This window comes from Botrytis deweyae, assembly GCF_014898535.1.
Source record: "Botrytis deweyae strain B1 chromosome Unknown BDEW_030, whole genome shotgun sequence".
Taxonomy (NCBI): Eukaryota; Fungi; Ascomycota; class Leotiomycetes; order Helotiales; family Sclerotiniaceae; genus Botrytis; species Botrytis deweyae.
The window spans coordinates 386,978-401,381 of NW_024066237.1; the positions used below are offsets into that span (position 1 = coordinate 386,978).

At 42.5% G+C, this 14,404-nt stretch overlaps 7 protein-coding genes across 7 annotated transcripts; 4 read left to right on the forward strand and 3 right to left on the reverse strand.

The window, feature by feature from the left end:
- Window positions 1-778: 778 nt before the first annotated feature.
- EAE98_009767 (uncharacterized protein) lies at window positions 779-1,683 on the forward strand (the record flags this gene model as incomplete). The annotated part of the gene is made up of 3 exons (XM_038957388.1): window positions 779-907; window positions 962-1,098; window positions 1,152-1,683. 3 exons carry the CDS (start codon window positions 779-781, stop codon window positions 1,681-1,683), a joined length of 798 nt encoding a protein of 265 aa, XP_038806327.1.
- An 824-nt stretch (window positions 1,684-2,507) lies between these two features.
- On the reverse strand, window positions 2,508-3,515 carry EAE98_009768 (uncharacterized protein; the record flags this gene model as incomplete). The annotated part of the gene is made up of 1 exon (XM_038957389.1): window positions 2,508-3,515. The coding sequence occupies one exon, from the start codon at window positions 3,513-3,515 to the stop codon at window positions 2,508-2,510; it is 1,008 nt and encodes a 335-aa protein (XP_038806328.1).
- A 3,116-nt stretch (window positions 3,516-6,631) lies between these two features.
- On the forward strand, window positions 6,632-7,319 carry EAE98_009769 (uncharacterized protein; the record flags this gene model as incomplete). Its single annotated transcript, XM_038957390.1, has 3 exons — window positions 6,632-6,874; window positions 6,926-7,016; window positions 7,108-7,319. 3 exons carry the CDS (start codon window positions 6,632-6,634, stop codon window positions 7,317-7,319), a joined length of 546 nt encoding a protein of 181 aa, XP_038806329.1.
- Window positions 7,320-8,275: 956 nt separating this feature from the next.
- On the forward strand, window positions 8,276-9,069 carry EAE98_009770 (uncharacterized protein; the record flags this gene model as incomplete). The annotated part of the gene is made up of 3 exons (XM_038957391.1): window positions 8,276-8,359; window positions 8,422-8,526; window positions 8,578-9,069. The coding sequence occupies 3 exons, from the start codon at window positions 8,276-8,278 to the stop codon at window positions 9,067-9,069; spliced, it is 681 nt and encodes a 226-aa protein (XP_038806330.1).
- A 169-nt stretch (window positions 9,070-9,238) lies between these two features.
- Window positions 9,239-9,484, reverse strand: EAE98_009771 (uncharacterized protein; the record flags this gene model as incomplete). The annotated part of the gene is made up of 2 exons (XM_038957392.1): window positions 9,239-9,438; window positions 9,478-9,484. The coding sequence occupies 2 exons, from the start codon at window positions 9,482-9,484 to the stop codon at window positions 9,239-9,241; spliced, it is 207 nt and encodes a 68-aa protein (XP_038806331.1).
- A 34-nt stretch (window positions 9,485-9,518) lies between these two features.
- On the reverse strand, window positions 9,519-9,701 carry EAE98_009772 (uncharacterized protein; the record flags this gene model as incomplete). The annotated part of the gene is made up of 1 exon (XM_038957393.1): window positions 9,519-9,701. The coding sequence occupies one exon, from the start codon at window positions 9,699-9,701 to the stop codon at window positions 9,519-9,521; it is 183 nt and encodes a 60-aa protein (XP_038806332.1).
- An 886-nt stretch (window positions 9,702-10,587) lies between these two features.
- Window positions 10,588-14,142, forward strand: EAE98_009773 (uncharacterized protein; the record flags this gene model as incomplete). Its single annotated transcript, XM_038957394.1, has 1 exon — window positions 10,588-14,142. One exon carries the CDS (start codon window positions 10,588-10,590, stop codon window positions 14,140-14,142), a length of 3,555 nt encoding a protein of 1,184 aa, XP_038806333.1.
- Window positions 14,143-14,404: the final 262 nt, after the last annotated feature.

The following is a 14,404-nucleotide window of genomic DNA, read 5'->3' on the forward strand; positions in this document are numbered from 1 at the left end:
AGCAGGGAAGGAATCAGGAATGTACATCATCCGTACCTACAATGGTTCTGGACTCGAACTCCTTTTCATAATTGATCTCTCGTCATCAATTGGCAACTTGGTGATCATGACAGCCATGCGAACAGCGTCATGCTAGACGTCTCCGGTAGAATTTCGATTTCTCATTATTCATTTTCCTGAACTGAGTGGTTCACGAGTTGCATGTCACGATTCACGACTGTAAGGACTGATTTTGCCAAGTCTTTACTCATGAATCTTATGACCTCAGCTGCCGACGGCACTTGCATTATGGTTATCTGATCATGTCATCCATGAAGCTCAAAGTCATGAGGTACCATGAACGTAATATTGTCATTCTTTGATTTCTTACCATCCCACAAACAAGCGCGGCACAACAGTGTCATTGTAGGGACTTGTCCTACCTCATGTAATAATTTCTTATGTTGGTCATCTTTTCACCAATCACAGCTCTTATATACATTTCATCCTACCACCAAACCCCAAGTTTCATTTATGTAAGCGCCCATTTCTGCAGCCCTATATTTGGACATAATTAACGCCATGGGCACAGAAGGATCTTATTACCTTCCATACATTCAATCCTGTAATCTTAAATCCCAAAACACCAACATCTATCTCAAAAGATGTCTTCCCCATTTTTGTATAACTTCTTTTTATCTCCTTCCCTCATTATGCACGAAAATCACATTTCAATTGAAGTTACGTTGACAAAGATCTGCAGCTGAAAGTAGCTGTATGATTGATGTAGATTTGAAAGATGTTTCACCAAGTTGATTTTTTGTGTATCTTTTTTGTATTTTGTGTTGGTAGTCGAGGGGTTGGAGCGCAATCTCCAACAACATTGTTCGCGGGTGATTATCCGGTTGTCGCATATGCGATTGGCTCAGTATGTTATTCCCAGTGCTTTTGATGTATAATTTTATTGACATAGAATCTTAAGACTCCAAATGTTGCCACAACGTATTTAATGGCATGCCCAGCAGGTTCAAATCCCTCGACATGTAACTTTCAACAGCCATACACGTTAACTCAAGGACCTTCCACTGTTCAATATGCAATGAAATTTTCTGGCTCCACGTATGTTATATAGCCTTCATACGCTGGAATAAATAACTGATAAAGCCTTTTAGAACAATGACTCTAGGCTGCGTTTTGTCCGGGTCCGCATCAATGGCATGTCAGGCGACTGAATTGATTCCCGGCACTACTAAAATTGCATCAACAACCATTACTGGCGCTGCGGCCACGTCACAATTCCGAGCAATTTCAATTGCTACAGAGTCTGCAGCTTTACTCACGTATGCTGTTGTTGCGACTACTGCGTCGAGCCGTAGCGCGTCAGTTTCGAGTTCTAGTGCGGCCGTATCAAAGACGAGTTCGGCTAAAAGTACAATTATTACATCTGCACCATTACTGGTAGAGACAAGTAATGGGAATGCGACTGGCACTATTGGAACCAATTCGAAAACTTTGTTGCCAGGAACTGCGACCCCTCTATCTTCGTTGTCGAGTGTTGCTTGGTCAAGTAGTAGTCCCACTGCTTCTAGTGTTGCTCCAACGAGTTCTTCGGGAGCTGGACTGGGAGCTAGGGCAAGAGATGGTGCTGGTCTTGGATTGTTGGGAGTTATGGGTATGATTTGTATGGGGGTTCTGGGATTATGATGATATGCGATGAGATATGAGGATAGGGAACAGGAGTATCAATTGTGGAGAATGAAGGGGATATAATGGCAAATGATCATGTGGAATGGAATTGATTGATTGATGTGAGCATGCATGTGGATACATCCCGGGGTCGGAAGGCATTTTCTGGTTGTTTATAGCGAACGGTGGCGACAGTATAGCGATTTGTATAAAATTTTGGATTCTGTACGTTGGGGAATAAAGCATTGATTCGATTCGATTAATCTGTTGTTAAAAGAGATACCAATTTTAGAAACCTTCCCACCAGACTCAAAAAACATATGTAAATTTGGACTGCTGTGCAACGAATCAAAAACATTGGAAATTCAGCTGTGATTCAAGAACTTGTACTCCTAGTTCAGTAGAAGTGTTACAAAAGTACTGCTTGAAAATATCGCAAAGGTTTGCTCCAGAGCGGAGTGTAAGAATTGCACCATGGAAACCTAGTGAAATCCCACATTGTCATATAACCAAGGTGCAGGACTGGTTTGTAGCAAGGCGTGCGTTTAATTTCACTCTGAAAACTCCCGGCATGGAAGTTGAGAATAGTCTAGGGAATGAAATTGGGATACTATAATTCGAAGTGCACAAATACAAACGAAAAAGCAATGCATTCATTGAGTATCCTAGGTGAATCAACACAATACAACAAAATGCTAACCCATTCCTTGCTGAAATCTTATGTAAGAATTCTCTGTGAACGAATTTACTATGATCTTCGGAATGCCATCTTATCATGGTATTTTCATCATCCATTTTCTCCTCTCTTACACCACAGCATTCAATACCTTCGTCGCTAAGACCTACTTATCATCACTATTGAAGTCCTCATGGGAAGCATTAGGAACCTCAGTCGCAAGAGATGCGCGAGCTTGAAGAGTCGTGCGAAACAAGCCCGAGATCAGATTTGTGGTTATGATATCTCCTCCTCTTTGCAGGGTGGTCGGAACAACCCGGAGGAACGATTGAACTTCACTAGTAGTGGAAGAAGGCAAAGGAATCTGCCCATTGCATGTCTGTTCACCCGCTGAACTAACGCAGTTGCTGAATGTAGTTTGAGCGCATGTGATAAAACCGCCAGGGGCAGTACCACAACCAGCGAGGGTAAGATTCGCAATATCCTGGCGTGCTGTGATTGTCGCAAGAGAGTTTTGGGAGGAGACTGGGGGCTGAACCGGTGAGAGAGTAGTAAAGGTAGGTATGTCAACAGCAGATTCGTCTTCGCTACCACGGCGGGCTATTGCTTGAATGGGCTGACCATTGGTCTCGGTAGCGATTGAGCCGGGAGAGACTAGAGCATGCGGTTTGAATAGAGTAATGTCTGGAGTTGGCGCGGTGTATGGCTCAATAGCTCCCAAGTTCAATGACGAAACTAGCCCTGCTACTGTGAAGACCTCATCACCAAGCGTCAAAACTTCGCGACGCTGAACACCTGTAGCTTGCACCGGAATCACGGTCTCAGTTGAGAAAATTGTAGTGGCTGTTGGCTTGGAAAACAGACTGAGATCCTCAAGTAATGATGATGCGAAGACAGAAGCACAACTGAAGACTTGAACATCTTGAGATGTTTCGACTTGAGTACAGTCTTCGAAGATGGCACTGTTGACGACTGATATCTCTGATTCAAAGCGATTTTTGCGGTGCAATAATGATTGTGAGATGGGAGTTGAAGTAACGCGTCTTGTGATCGACTCATCTTTGGCGGTGATAATGGTTGTGAATGTGGTTTCAATGGTTCGGATTTGTGGTAGAGCATTTACGGCCGAATGGCAAATGGCAAAGAGAGAAAAAAGAGGGCGAGAAAGGTGCATATTGAAGAGAAGCAACCGGCTGACTTGAAAACTGTTTGTTGAACGGTGAAGAAGTTGTGAACTTGTATAGCTGTTTATGCTTCAATCGAAGTACAGAAGATGAGATAATGAGTCTGAGTCTGGGAATTATATACTTGATTTTTTGAGGTGCATTACCAACATATTATTAGAAATGATCTAAACAAAGATTGATTAATTGTTAGTATCCCATTTGACCTCAGCCTATTGTCATAGTTTGGAACTTGAGACTGATTCAATAGGCCACTACACATGTCATTTTTCGCAATTTGAACCACCAGTACGCAACTTACATGCACGGAATGCGATGCACGTAAAAATACCTCAAACATAGTCCCAGGTTGTTTTAAATCTAGAACCAAGACCCGTATAACCAGAGAAAAGAAGTTGAGAACACTCATTCGTGGCAGTGCCGACGTTATTTTTAAATCTTTCATTGTGCCGCAACATGGACATTTATAACAGTTGAACTTTGCATGGTGGATGGAACCAATTTCTTAAAGGGGAGCATAAAGATTTCTTCAGCACGTAACTATGATCACTTAAAGTGTATTTTTTGTTTTGCTTTAAGGTCAATTCCAAATTCGCAGTTTTGCCGATGAGTTGCTTGTGAATGCTACTTTCTAAATATAGACTCAACCGGTTGGGGCATGCAGTTGTCTGATTGAAGAGAAAGCCATTGAGGAACATCAAAGTATGAATGAAAGACAGAGACGTAAAGAGCGATCAGAAGGTGCCCTTAAGACACATATAACAGGTGACTTGGGTTTCCTCTCAGTACATGCAAACCATTGAAAAGCCCCGAAAATCCGAAACCACGAAAGGGGAAAATGCGTCCAGACACGAAAGGACATATTGCAATACCATCTAAAACCATTACTAACTTCGATCAAATATCGCCAAACCAAAAATCTAGCCAGCCGTTGCCCTATGAAAACGGTATCAAAATGATGGCAGTGGTTGAGGATCGAGAACTGTCGCTGACAGAGTCGATATAAAAAGCATGTTGTTATTGTGCCATTCAGACTTGAACTAAAGAGGTATAGATATGGCGTGAGATACGCCAAAAATGTAGCAGACATGAGTTTGCTGATCTGTGAAATGATCTAGACGTAATCAAGGTGAGAGATCTTTTTCATTTCTCGAGGCTATGTTGACCTTGAGCTTGTAATACCACACTACCAGCAACTGTTTGTTGATATTTTCCTCCATCTGTTTCATTTGATTGAGACAATACAGTGAGATAAATGCACCAGAAAGGCGCAGTGGCTAGAAGCTCACTTAAAAATTAACGTCATGTTAACAATCTGGGTTCTCAACTTTCATCCAGCTGAAAGACTTCAACTCTGGAGAATTTGCACCACCAGCAACTCGATTACAACATGGAATCTCATTTTGCCCCTCCTGAGGACAGTCCGAGTTTTGACTTGAAGGATTCCAGTGCTCATGGCATGCTATGTTGTAAAATCGTACTTAATAGGTCGAAGTCTTAGTCCAACAATGGAACTATCCATTGGTAGATACGTCGTAGAGCACAGATAACTATGCCAACAGACAGACTCCGCGTCGACGGAGCAAGTGGCTTGGAGTACACTAATGTTCAGTCCTAGACAGCAGCAGGAACAGATGATGACTGGCACTAAATGGTGCAAAGCAAGGACTCGATGTTTTGAGCATTGATTTTCTCGTAAAATAACAATTTTGTGAAGGAAAAATAATGATATATGATAAGCACGGGTTGGGCCATTTTTAACCTAGTGTATCACGAGATTTGTAGTGATTAAACCTTAAGGTCTGGGCTCTCTTAAACACACGCGTAAACATCAACCATCATAAGAGTCAACACTTTCGTGAGCAAATCCAATCATGAGTTATTGAAATCATACCAAAATAATTCCAACATCATGGGGTACAAATTATGCAAGTTTGTCCTGAGCGCAGAAGAAAACTCACGTAAAACAGGGGAAAGGGATGAGTTATCCAGACAACTTTGATTTTAGCCAAGATATGGGCAGTTCAAAGCCTCTACTTTCCTGAAGCATCAGTGAGGACCGAAGGATTAAGTTTCTGGCCTGGACAGTTTTCGCGCCTCAAGGTTAACCATCTGCAAAGGGAAGCTTAACATGACTTTGCACTTTATGTTAACCGTTGGGACCTAATCCATCATAGAAAGATTGGTTACAACAAGCGGCGAAGCATTCGCGCTTACAAAGATATATCCTTCGAATTTTGATGAGGACTTCAAGTAAAAGTACTATCTCACAAAAAATTGGTCATAATTTCCCTAGGTTGACAGTATTCGAATCCAACAATCTATAGCTATAGCTCCTGAAGATTGTGCGCGATTGCGTCTGTAAACGCCAGGAGTTGATGGTAGGTGCGATTGTTCCAGGCAGAAACATTTCTAAAATACTTGCTGCCAATTCGAAAGATGTTTGGTGGTCACTGTATGGGTCTCATTCATGCGCAATTCTTCACCTTAGCACGGTATCTTTCTGTCCTGATAGATTGCTGTTTTTATGAAGTCTCGCTTCAACTCTCCACTACAGCCGGAAGAAATGATCGGGATTTGAAGCAAGTTCTTCATCTCTGAGATATGTTTTCGGGGTTCTTCTCGACACGTCCATCGCTAGCATACGTTCGATGAAAGCAGCCTTCAGAATTCTAGGTCCCTTTGCCGTTCTGCAATGTGTACCGATATGGGTTAGGTACTCTGCAATGAGTGGTAGCAACAAAACTTAGGGGCGGCCGAAAGAAGAGTTGGCTGGATGGCCTCACAAAGTCTATTCCGAAGTGCTCCTCCTACCGAGCAGGTAGGTCGCCTAAGTCTCTGTCATCGTAGGCAGAAAACAATTAGAACGATAAAACCTGAGCTCTAGGAAGCTTTGATGAGCTAAAGCCAATTCGTACATCATCACTCTCTTTATCAATTAAATCATATCATCAAGTCACAACAACCGTTCTCCAAATTCTGTCCCTTGTCTATTTTCGCAAATAAAATACATATACGCACTGAAGTTTTTTTGTCAGACCACAGTCACGATCCCTTTTCTCTCGTTGTCATGTGTTATACAGCCAGACCCTTCTCCCTCATATATATGACTGTTCTTGTCTCGTTGTCTATCACTTTCTTTTCTAGCACGGTCTATGCCCTCCCCGCAATCGATATAGGTCCTCTTGCCAACCCTCAGATTGTGAATACTTTCACCCCAGCCGCAACGCTGAATGGACGTGGCACAAAAGGATATCTAACGTGGGAAAGTGAAGTTGTTGCATATGAAAACTGCTGTCAATACACTGACCAAGATGGTGAAACTCCTTTTGCAATTAACTTGGCCGGAGTGAGTTGTATTATTCCCTGACGAGATTTGTTTGATTAACCTCATTGCTAGTGGGGTAACAACGACCCTACACCAAACGTGGTTGAAACTCTTACCCAAGACGATTGCGCACCAGGTTTAGTGAAGAAAATTGCAGAAAATGGTAATTATTCCTTTCTTTCATCATTTATCCTTTCAATCTGTTTGCCCTTTTATGTTTTGCAAATATCTAACGAACAAAACTTCATCTACAGGAGGCACGATTTATGCCAAAACTTGGACGTGTGTACCATCTTATGGTGCACCAGGGGATACCTATGTTTTGTTTTACTTGAAAAAAGGAGACTACAATACGGTAGCAACGGCGCTTACGGCGCTTTCTCATGACCGCCAGGTTGAATACGCATGGCAGTGTCACGATGTGCATGAAGGAAGTTGTCATGTTCAGCAGGGAAATACCTCATAGTCTGGTTAAGGTTGTCAGTTACGAATAATTTGATTGAATTTGGGTGGTTGATGCGCAAAAGACAAACTTAACCTAGGAGCCTAAGGAGGATGACTATGTGTTACATAGAGTACTTAGAGTCCCTGGCTGTAAGGTTTTAAGCTCTCGATTTTTATCTCCTAGCAAAGAAACGATATTTTATTGAAACTGATTCTTTGAGCCGCACAATAGGCGGGGTACAATTCATGGATCTAAAAACACATCCTGTGTTCAGGGGCTGACCTGACGATCTCTACTCGTATCCTAAGATTTTGGATGTACCGCAAAAAACCTCTCGACATATCTAAATCTCAGCAATATCCCCAAAGTATCAAGCGGCTTCAGGCATCTCCTATTTACAGAGGACATTGTGATAAGATTGTGATGAGTGAGCGGAAGGAAAAATCATACCCTGATAGTAGACAGAAAGACAGCACAGCTGACCGGAAAACTTATGAAATGCACACACCAACTCATGCGTTCATATTCATCAGATATGCTAAATGCTCTCATCAGATGATCATGGGTTCCTACATCTTACTAGCCAAGCATCTGAAAGGATATAGAAGACGTTCGAATAAGAATCAGAGAACCTGATCAACAGAGTAACCACGGATATCTCTCCGAAACCCGTTGAGCAATGAGAGAACTCTACTTCCGCGGAGAACGCAAGAAACCCACATTCTGAAATGCAACGAATTGTGCGCGCCGAAAATTCGTTGACTACCGTGGCTATATCCTATCGTACATCCGAAAGCTGCTGAGGGATATCCGGCTTACAACATTGCAACTCACTACTTAATTCGAGTTCAATCCTCTCAATTGCATTATTCAAAAGAACAAACATTCCAATCGATTTCTTTCCAGCATTGCTTCAGCACCAAAACTTTTTTTCACTTCTTGAATAAGAATCTTCCGCCTGCGGAATTATCTTCATCATGGCTCCAATCAATTTTGGCGTTCTCATGATACCCTATCAAACAATCGACGCTGCTATGCCTCTGGATGTTCTGAGCTCATGTGTAAGTCAAAAGAATTTGAAATAGTTCTAGATTGTTGGTTTAGAAATTAATATTATACGTAGTCCAAATCAATGATGGAAGCTTGCCAATCTCCCGATTCTCCGGAAATTGATCGCTTGCTACCTCACGCGATTGATATAAATTTCTTTCATATCAATGAAACATTGGTAAGATTTCCAATTTTATAAATCCAGAGCATAATCTAAGATCAGAAATAGGAACCAGTTGAGCTCACTGCTGGATTCAAAGTGGTACCGACAACCACCATCAAAGATTGTCCACCACTCGATTACCTCCTCGTAGGTGGTCCAATACCAACCTACCAACTCCCTGAATCTTTCAAAATCTTCATCCGTGCCCATGTTGAAGCAGGCAAGGGCCTTTTCACTACATGTACTGGTGCCGTAACCGTTGCTCAGACGGGAATATTGGATGGAAAGAAAGCAACGGTAAATCATACTGTCATTGAACACGCTAAGAAGTATCTTCCAAATGTAAATTGGACAATTGATGCTCAATGGATTATTGATGGTAATATTTGGACGGCTGGCGGTGCTTGTGCTGGGATGGATATGATGGCTAGCTGGGTAATGAGTAGGGTTGGGATGGATCTGGCGAAGTTTGCATTTGAGGTTTTGGATTATGAACCTAGAGATGTGAGAGGTGATCGAGTTCTTCCTCAGCAACACCATCATATTGTGGAAGCTTAAAGGATTCCAGGGGGGTGAAGCGCCACGGTCAGAGACAACGGCTCTTTATTAGGAAGCCTAGCATTGCAATTAGGAAAAAAGGTTAACCACTTGATACAAGATAAACAATTAAACCTAAAGCTTTTGGACGCATAGATGCTGAATCATGGGTATGCATCTGCTTACTATATCACAAAACCCAATTGCCGTGCTTAAGAATGTACGGACCTGGTGGACAAACGAAATTAAAAACTCCCAAACCCCAAAGATAAATTTTGCAAATAGCTTCAAAATTGGAACCTCGTCCACTGGGACAGATTAACTCGCGAAGATATATTTGATCAAAGAAACGACGAGGATGATTTTGGGGATCAGTGATGGAGAAGTGACCTCAAGGAGGGGCTCAGATCATCACCTATTTGGAAACACCAGACATATTGAAGAATGTTTCGAATAAGCAGCGGAGCAAATTAAAAGTGTTTAGTTTCTTCGATCTGGATTTTGTCTTGAAAACTGGTCAGCCATTGATCGGTTTTCAGGACGAGCAATTCGAACGCCGTGGTACCTCCTCGCCCGGAGTTCTTTGACTGTGGTACACTGGCCAGACTGATCTCAAACACATTGTTTGCCTTGCGAGTTGACCTTGGGAACATCGTTGAGATCATAGAGGAATCTCGAAGTCAAGAATGAATGCCGGTACGATTGAGAAGGCATGGAAAATGCCATTAGCCTTCTGTCGCCGTCGAATGATGGCGGTCGTGTTCGTTATTTGATCCCGTTGGCATTGTGATAAAGACACTGGTCATTCCGACGAGATATCTGTCAGTAGATATTTATATATATATATATAAGTACCTACCTACCTAGTGAACAGTTGATGTTGAAATCAATGACTTCAACACGTGTGTATCTATATTAATCATAAATTTGAGAACAAGAAATATAACATAATAACATACCTACTTAGGTACATATTGTTGATTTTTGTTCAATTTATTAGAAAGATTCAACGTCAACGTCAATATGCAATTTTAACATCGCCCAATATTTATGGATTATGGATTTATGGATTTATGGCATTAATTAATAAAAATCTCCATTCACTCCAGCTCCTTTCAGTAATAAGTGCGCCACAAAATCGTCATTGTTAGTCGATACCACCAGTACCAGTAATTTGATAACGATAAGCTCAATCGTCCCAAATCATTTGAACAATTGAACATGTGCATGTGAGGTGAGGGAGGTCGTGCACCAAGATTTCTTTGGTTGAAGGGGAACCATTTCTCCTTTTTTTAATTATCAACTTATTAATGCCTACTCATTATTATTATTGTTATTATTGTACGAGTATTTATCGATATATTCATATTCACAAAATATCCTCCTATCTTGTTAATCTCATCCATCTCAAAATGTGTTCAGCAGTACAATAACATCACTTCTCATTTACATTCTTTGCATTCTCCCCTTCTCCCATTCTACCCTGCCCTTTCTAATGTGGTGCCTTGACACGCTGACAACCCACCATATACCAATAAAATGTTACTTTTATACCAAGCTGGAAGCGTGAAGATAGGAGAAATCGTTCGGTATAATGTTACATATACGCCGGCACACGATAGAATTCTGCCCTCTCCGGCAAGACTCCATTTGAAGATCAAGAATACTTCTGCCATAGCACTCCGAGCAGCCTTCGTTCACGGTCCTTATACTCTTTACGCAGCAGCATATCCTTCTACCTTCAATCCAAACGTCAAGTTTGAAAACCCTAGACGGGATGGTGTACCTGAATTTGAGCCAAACCTAAAAGCCGGAGGTTCATTCTCAACGGAACTTGTTGTTCCAGAAGATGTGCGCAAAACTGCCGGAAGCGCAAATCGAGATGGAAGATCGCCCGGCAGAGATGATTCGGATGTGAAAAGTGTTACCTGGATCATTGAAGTCACGTCGCAGGTTGTCTTTTCCAATTCTGCCAGCGTTAATTACGAAATTCTGCTAGGTCGAGACGAAAAAAGTCTATCGTTGGGATTTGCTTCAGGATCGATGTTAGGAGGCACAGCACCAGTGCCTGGACAACTTCATGATCACCAACAGAGTCAAGGAGCGAAAGATGGCCATCATGCGGCACTACCGAGGGGTATTTATTCCAGGGCCCTGCGAGTAAAGGTTGATGATACTGCAAGTCTATGGAATACCCCGAAGATGGACAGTAGGGACGAGGCAGCGGAGGAACAAAGGTCGAAGGGCAAGAATAAGGATGCGCCAGTTGAAGATGCCACAGGAGAGGGTCACATCAAAGAAAAGCCGAGGAAGAAGCGAACGAAAAATGTACATTTGGTGGTTTTGACACACGGATTGCATAGCAATCTTGGTGCCGATATGCTATTCTTGAAGGAGAGCATAGACGCGACAGCCAAGCAAGCCAAGATCGATGCAAAAGCCCGAAAAGCAAAAAAGAAACAAGAGGAGAAGCAAAGAAAGGCAGCTGAACAGGCCGAAAATCAAAATATACAAGTTGATGGTATATCAAATGGAGAAGCGAGTACAGAAGGACACCCAGAGGAACAGGTGGAAGAAACAGACGATGAATCCGATGACGAGGAAGAAGTTATTGTACGAGGGTTTTCCGGGAATGCCGTCCGAACAGAAAGAGGAATCAAATACCTAGGAAAAAGGCTTGCCAAATATGTTCTCACGATGACATACCCAGATCAACCATTTCGACCTACCCTCAAGAAATCAGCAACTGAAGCCCTTTCTCATGCTCTTAAACCTGATTCTTCTAAGTTGACGGATGATTCTGGGAAACCAGCACATGAGAATAGCAGCATCATCAAAGCGCCACAAGATGTTGACCTTCCTTATCATTTCACCAGTATTAGTTTCATTGCTCATTCTCTTGGTGGACTGGTACAAACATATGCCGTGGCATACATTCAAAAACATTCACCTCAGTTCTTCGACATAATCAAGCCAATAAACTTCATTGCACTTGCTTCACCATTCTTAGGTCTCAGCAATGAGAACCCGTTGTATGTCAAATTTGCATTGGATTTTGGATTGGTCGGTCGCACAGGTCAGGATCTTGGACTGACATGGCGAGCACCAACCATCGCAAGAAGCGGTTGGGGTGCGCTCGTTGGGAATATTGGAGAAAGTGCTCATAAGAGACTTGATGGCGAATCTGCGCCAGAAGCAAAGCCACTTTTACGGATTTTACCAACTGGACCCGCACATACTGTTCTTAAGAAATTTCGACATCGCACAGTCTACTCAAACGTTGTTAATGATGGAATCGTGCCCCTACGAACTAGTTGTTTACTTTTCCTCGATTGGCAAAGCCTGGGTCGTGTGGAGAAAGCTAGAAGGGAAAATGGTCTTGTTGGTACCATGGCGGAATGGAGTTGGGCTGAACTAACTGGGGCAAATTCTGGGTCACCGGCAAAGAAACAAGCACCTTGGTCAGAGGAGGAAGTCAGTGACATGGATGATATTGGAGGAACTGCTTCTCCCAACGCATTACAAAGACTGGAGACAGAAGTACCACAACCCCCAGAAAACGTCATGGATGACGATAAGCGAAGTGTTAAAAATGCCGAGATGCCTGGCCATTCAACTATATCTTCTATAGAAGGTAGGAATAGCAACGAGATGGGAAGTCCAACATCTACATCTTTTACATCCAACAATAATGGACCACTTGCCAGTCTTTTTGGATTTTTTCGCTCTAACCCTTCCCCGAAATCCCATGCTCATCAACCTAAACATTCGAAAATATATAAAAGAAGCCAAACTATCAAACTTACCAACGATAGCGGTTCGTCGACACCGTCATCTCTACCATCTCCAGCTCCAGAGGGCCACTCAAAAGCTTCGACGGGAGACACCGAAATCCAAGATCCAGATCATCTATCAGCACCTCCCAAAACAACCTTTTTTGAATCAGCAGGTGATCTTCTCAAGCCACCTCTACCATCTACAGAATTTTTGATTGATCCAGCCTCCCGTGCTCGAACAATTTTCCATGATCGTGTATATCATCCTTCGGACATTCCTCCACCACCCCTCAAAAAGAGATCCACGATGCTGCGAAGACGAAATTCTTCCGTTTCTGAACCTACTCCACCAACACCTGCTTCTCATACCGATAGCCAACTTTCAGCTTTAGATTATGATGATCCCAAGAACACTAATCCCTCTCGTCCTCCAAATACTGTTGTCGACTCTTCAGCAATGAAAGTCGAAGAGAAGATTGCTAGAGCTTATCATCGGGATCTAAGTTGGCGCAAGGTTCTCGTCAGCTTAGAACCTGATGCTCATAATAACATGATTGTGAGAAGAATGTTCGCCAATGCATATGGGTGGCCAGTGATCAAACATCTTTGCGATACCCATTTCTCAGATGATGCAATTGCAAGAAGAAAAGATGAAGACAGTGGAGGACGAGAAAGAGCTAAAGGTGCAGGGGAGGCTCCAGGCTCAGAAGGACAAGAAGTCGAATCTTCAATAGATACAATAAATGCCGAGAAGAAACTTGAGGAACGTGACAGAATCACAAGACATGATCGCACAAATTCGGAAGCGAGAGAAGCGAGAGATTCCGTTCCAGCACTTGCAACGTCTACTTCATCAATGGGACCACCCCCCGCACCTTCAAGAAGTGCAAGTTGGTCAAGGAATAAACAAGATGGATATGAGAGTGCCGGGTGGACTGATAGAGATTGGGTTGATAGTGCAGACGATAGTGAAGAGGACGAGAACAAACCGGCGGCTTCTGGGTGGAACTGGACAGAGAAGATTGTTGGGAAAGGTTCAAATGCATATCGAAGTCAAAGTACCAGTCCTAAGGAAAAAGGAACCGATAAAAAAGAAATTGCAAAATTTCTAGGAAAAGAACCTCTGGTCGCGAGTCCCGAACCAATCGAAGCAGTAGATAAAGAACTGGGACGAGCTGGAGTGGGCAGTGGAGATTCTACCCTCCCGGTTCTTGCTAAAGATCTAGCTGGGATGGGCATAGGACTAGATGGAGCAAGAGCAGGGGGATCCGAAGTAATACCTAAACATGATCTTATGCCGGCAGCCAAGGAGAATTAATGTTTACTGACGAAGAAAGAAGGAAAATGAATTTTATTCTAGGGATATGATATAATTGCATAGCCATGGAGTTTTCATTTCGTTAGATAGCATGGATATATATCTTCAACAAAAGAGATACATATACAAACTGAGTTTCTGAGGATTTTTGCCCTTGATTCTACTTGTTACTTTTCACATTGTGATTTCATAATTAAGTTTACAACGCCTCTATTTGATGTCTTCCTGGCTTGACAAATGCACATATCAGGCTCAATTAATG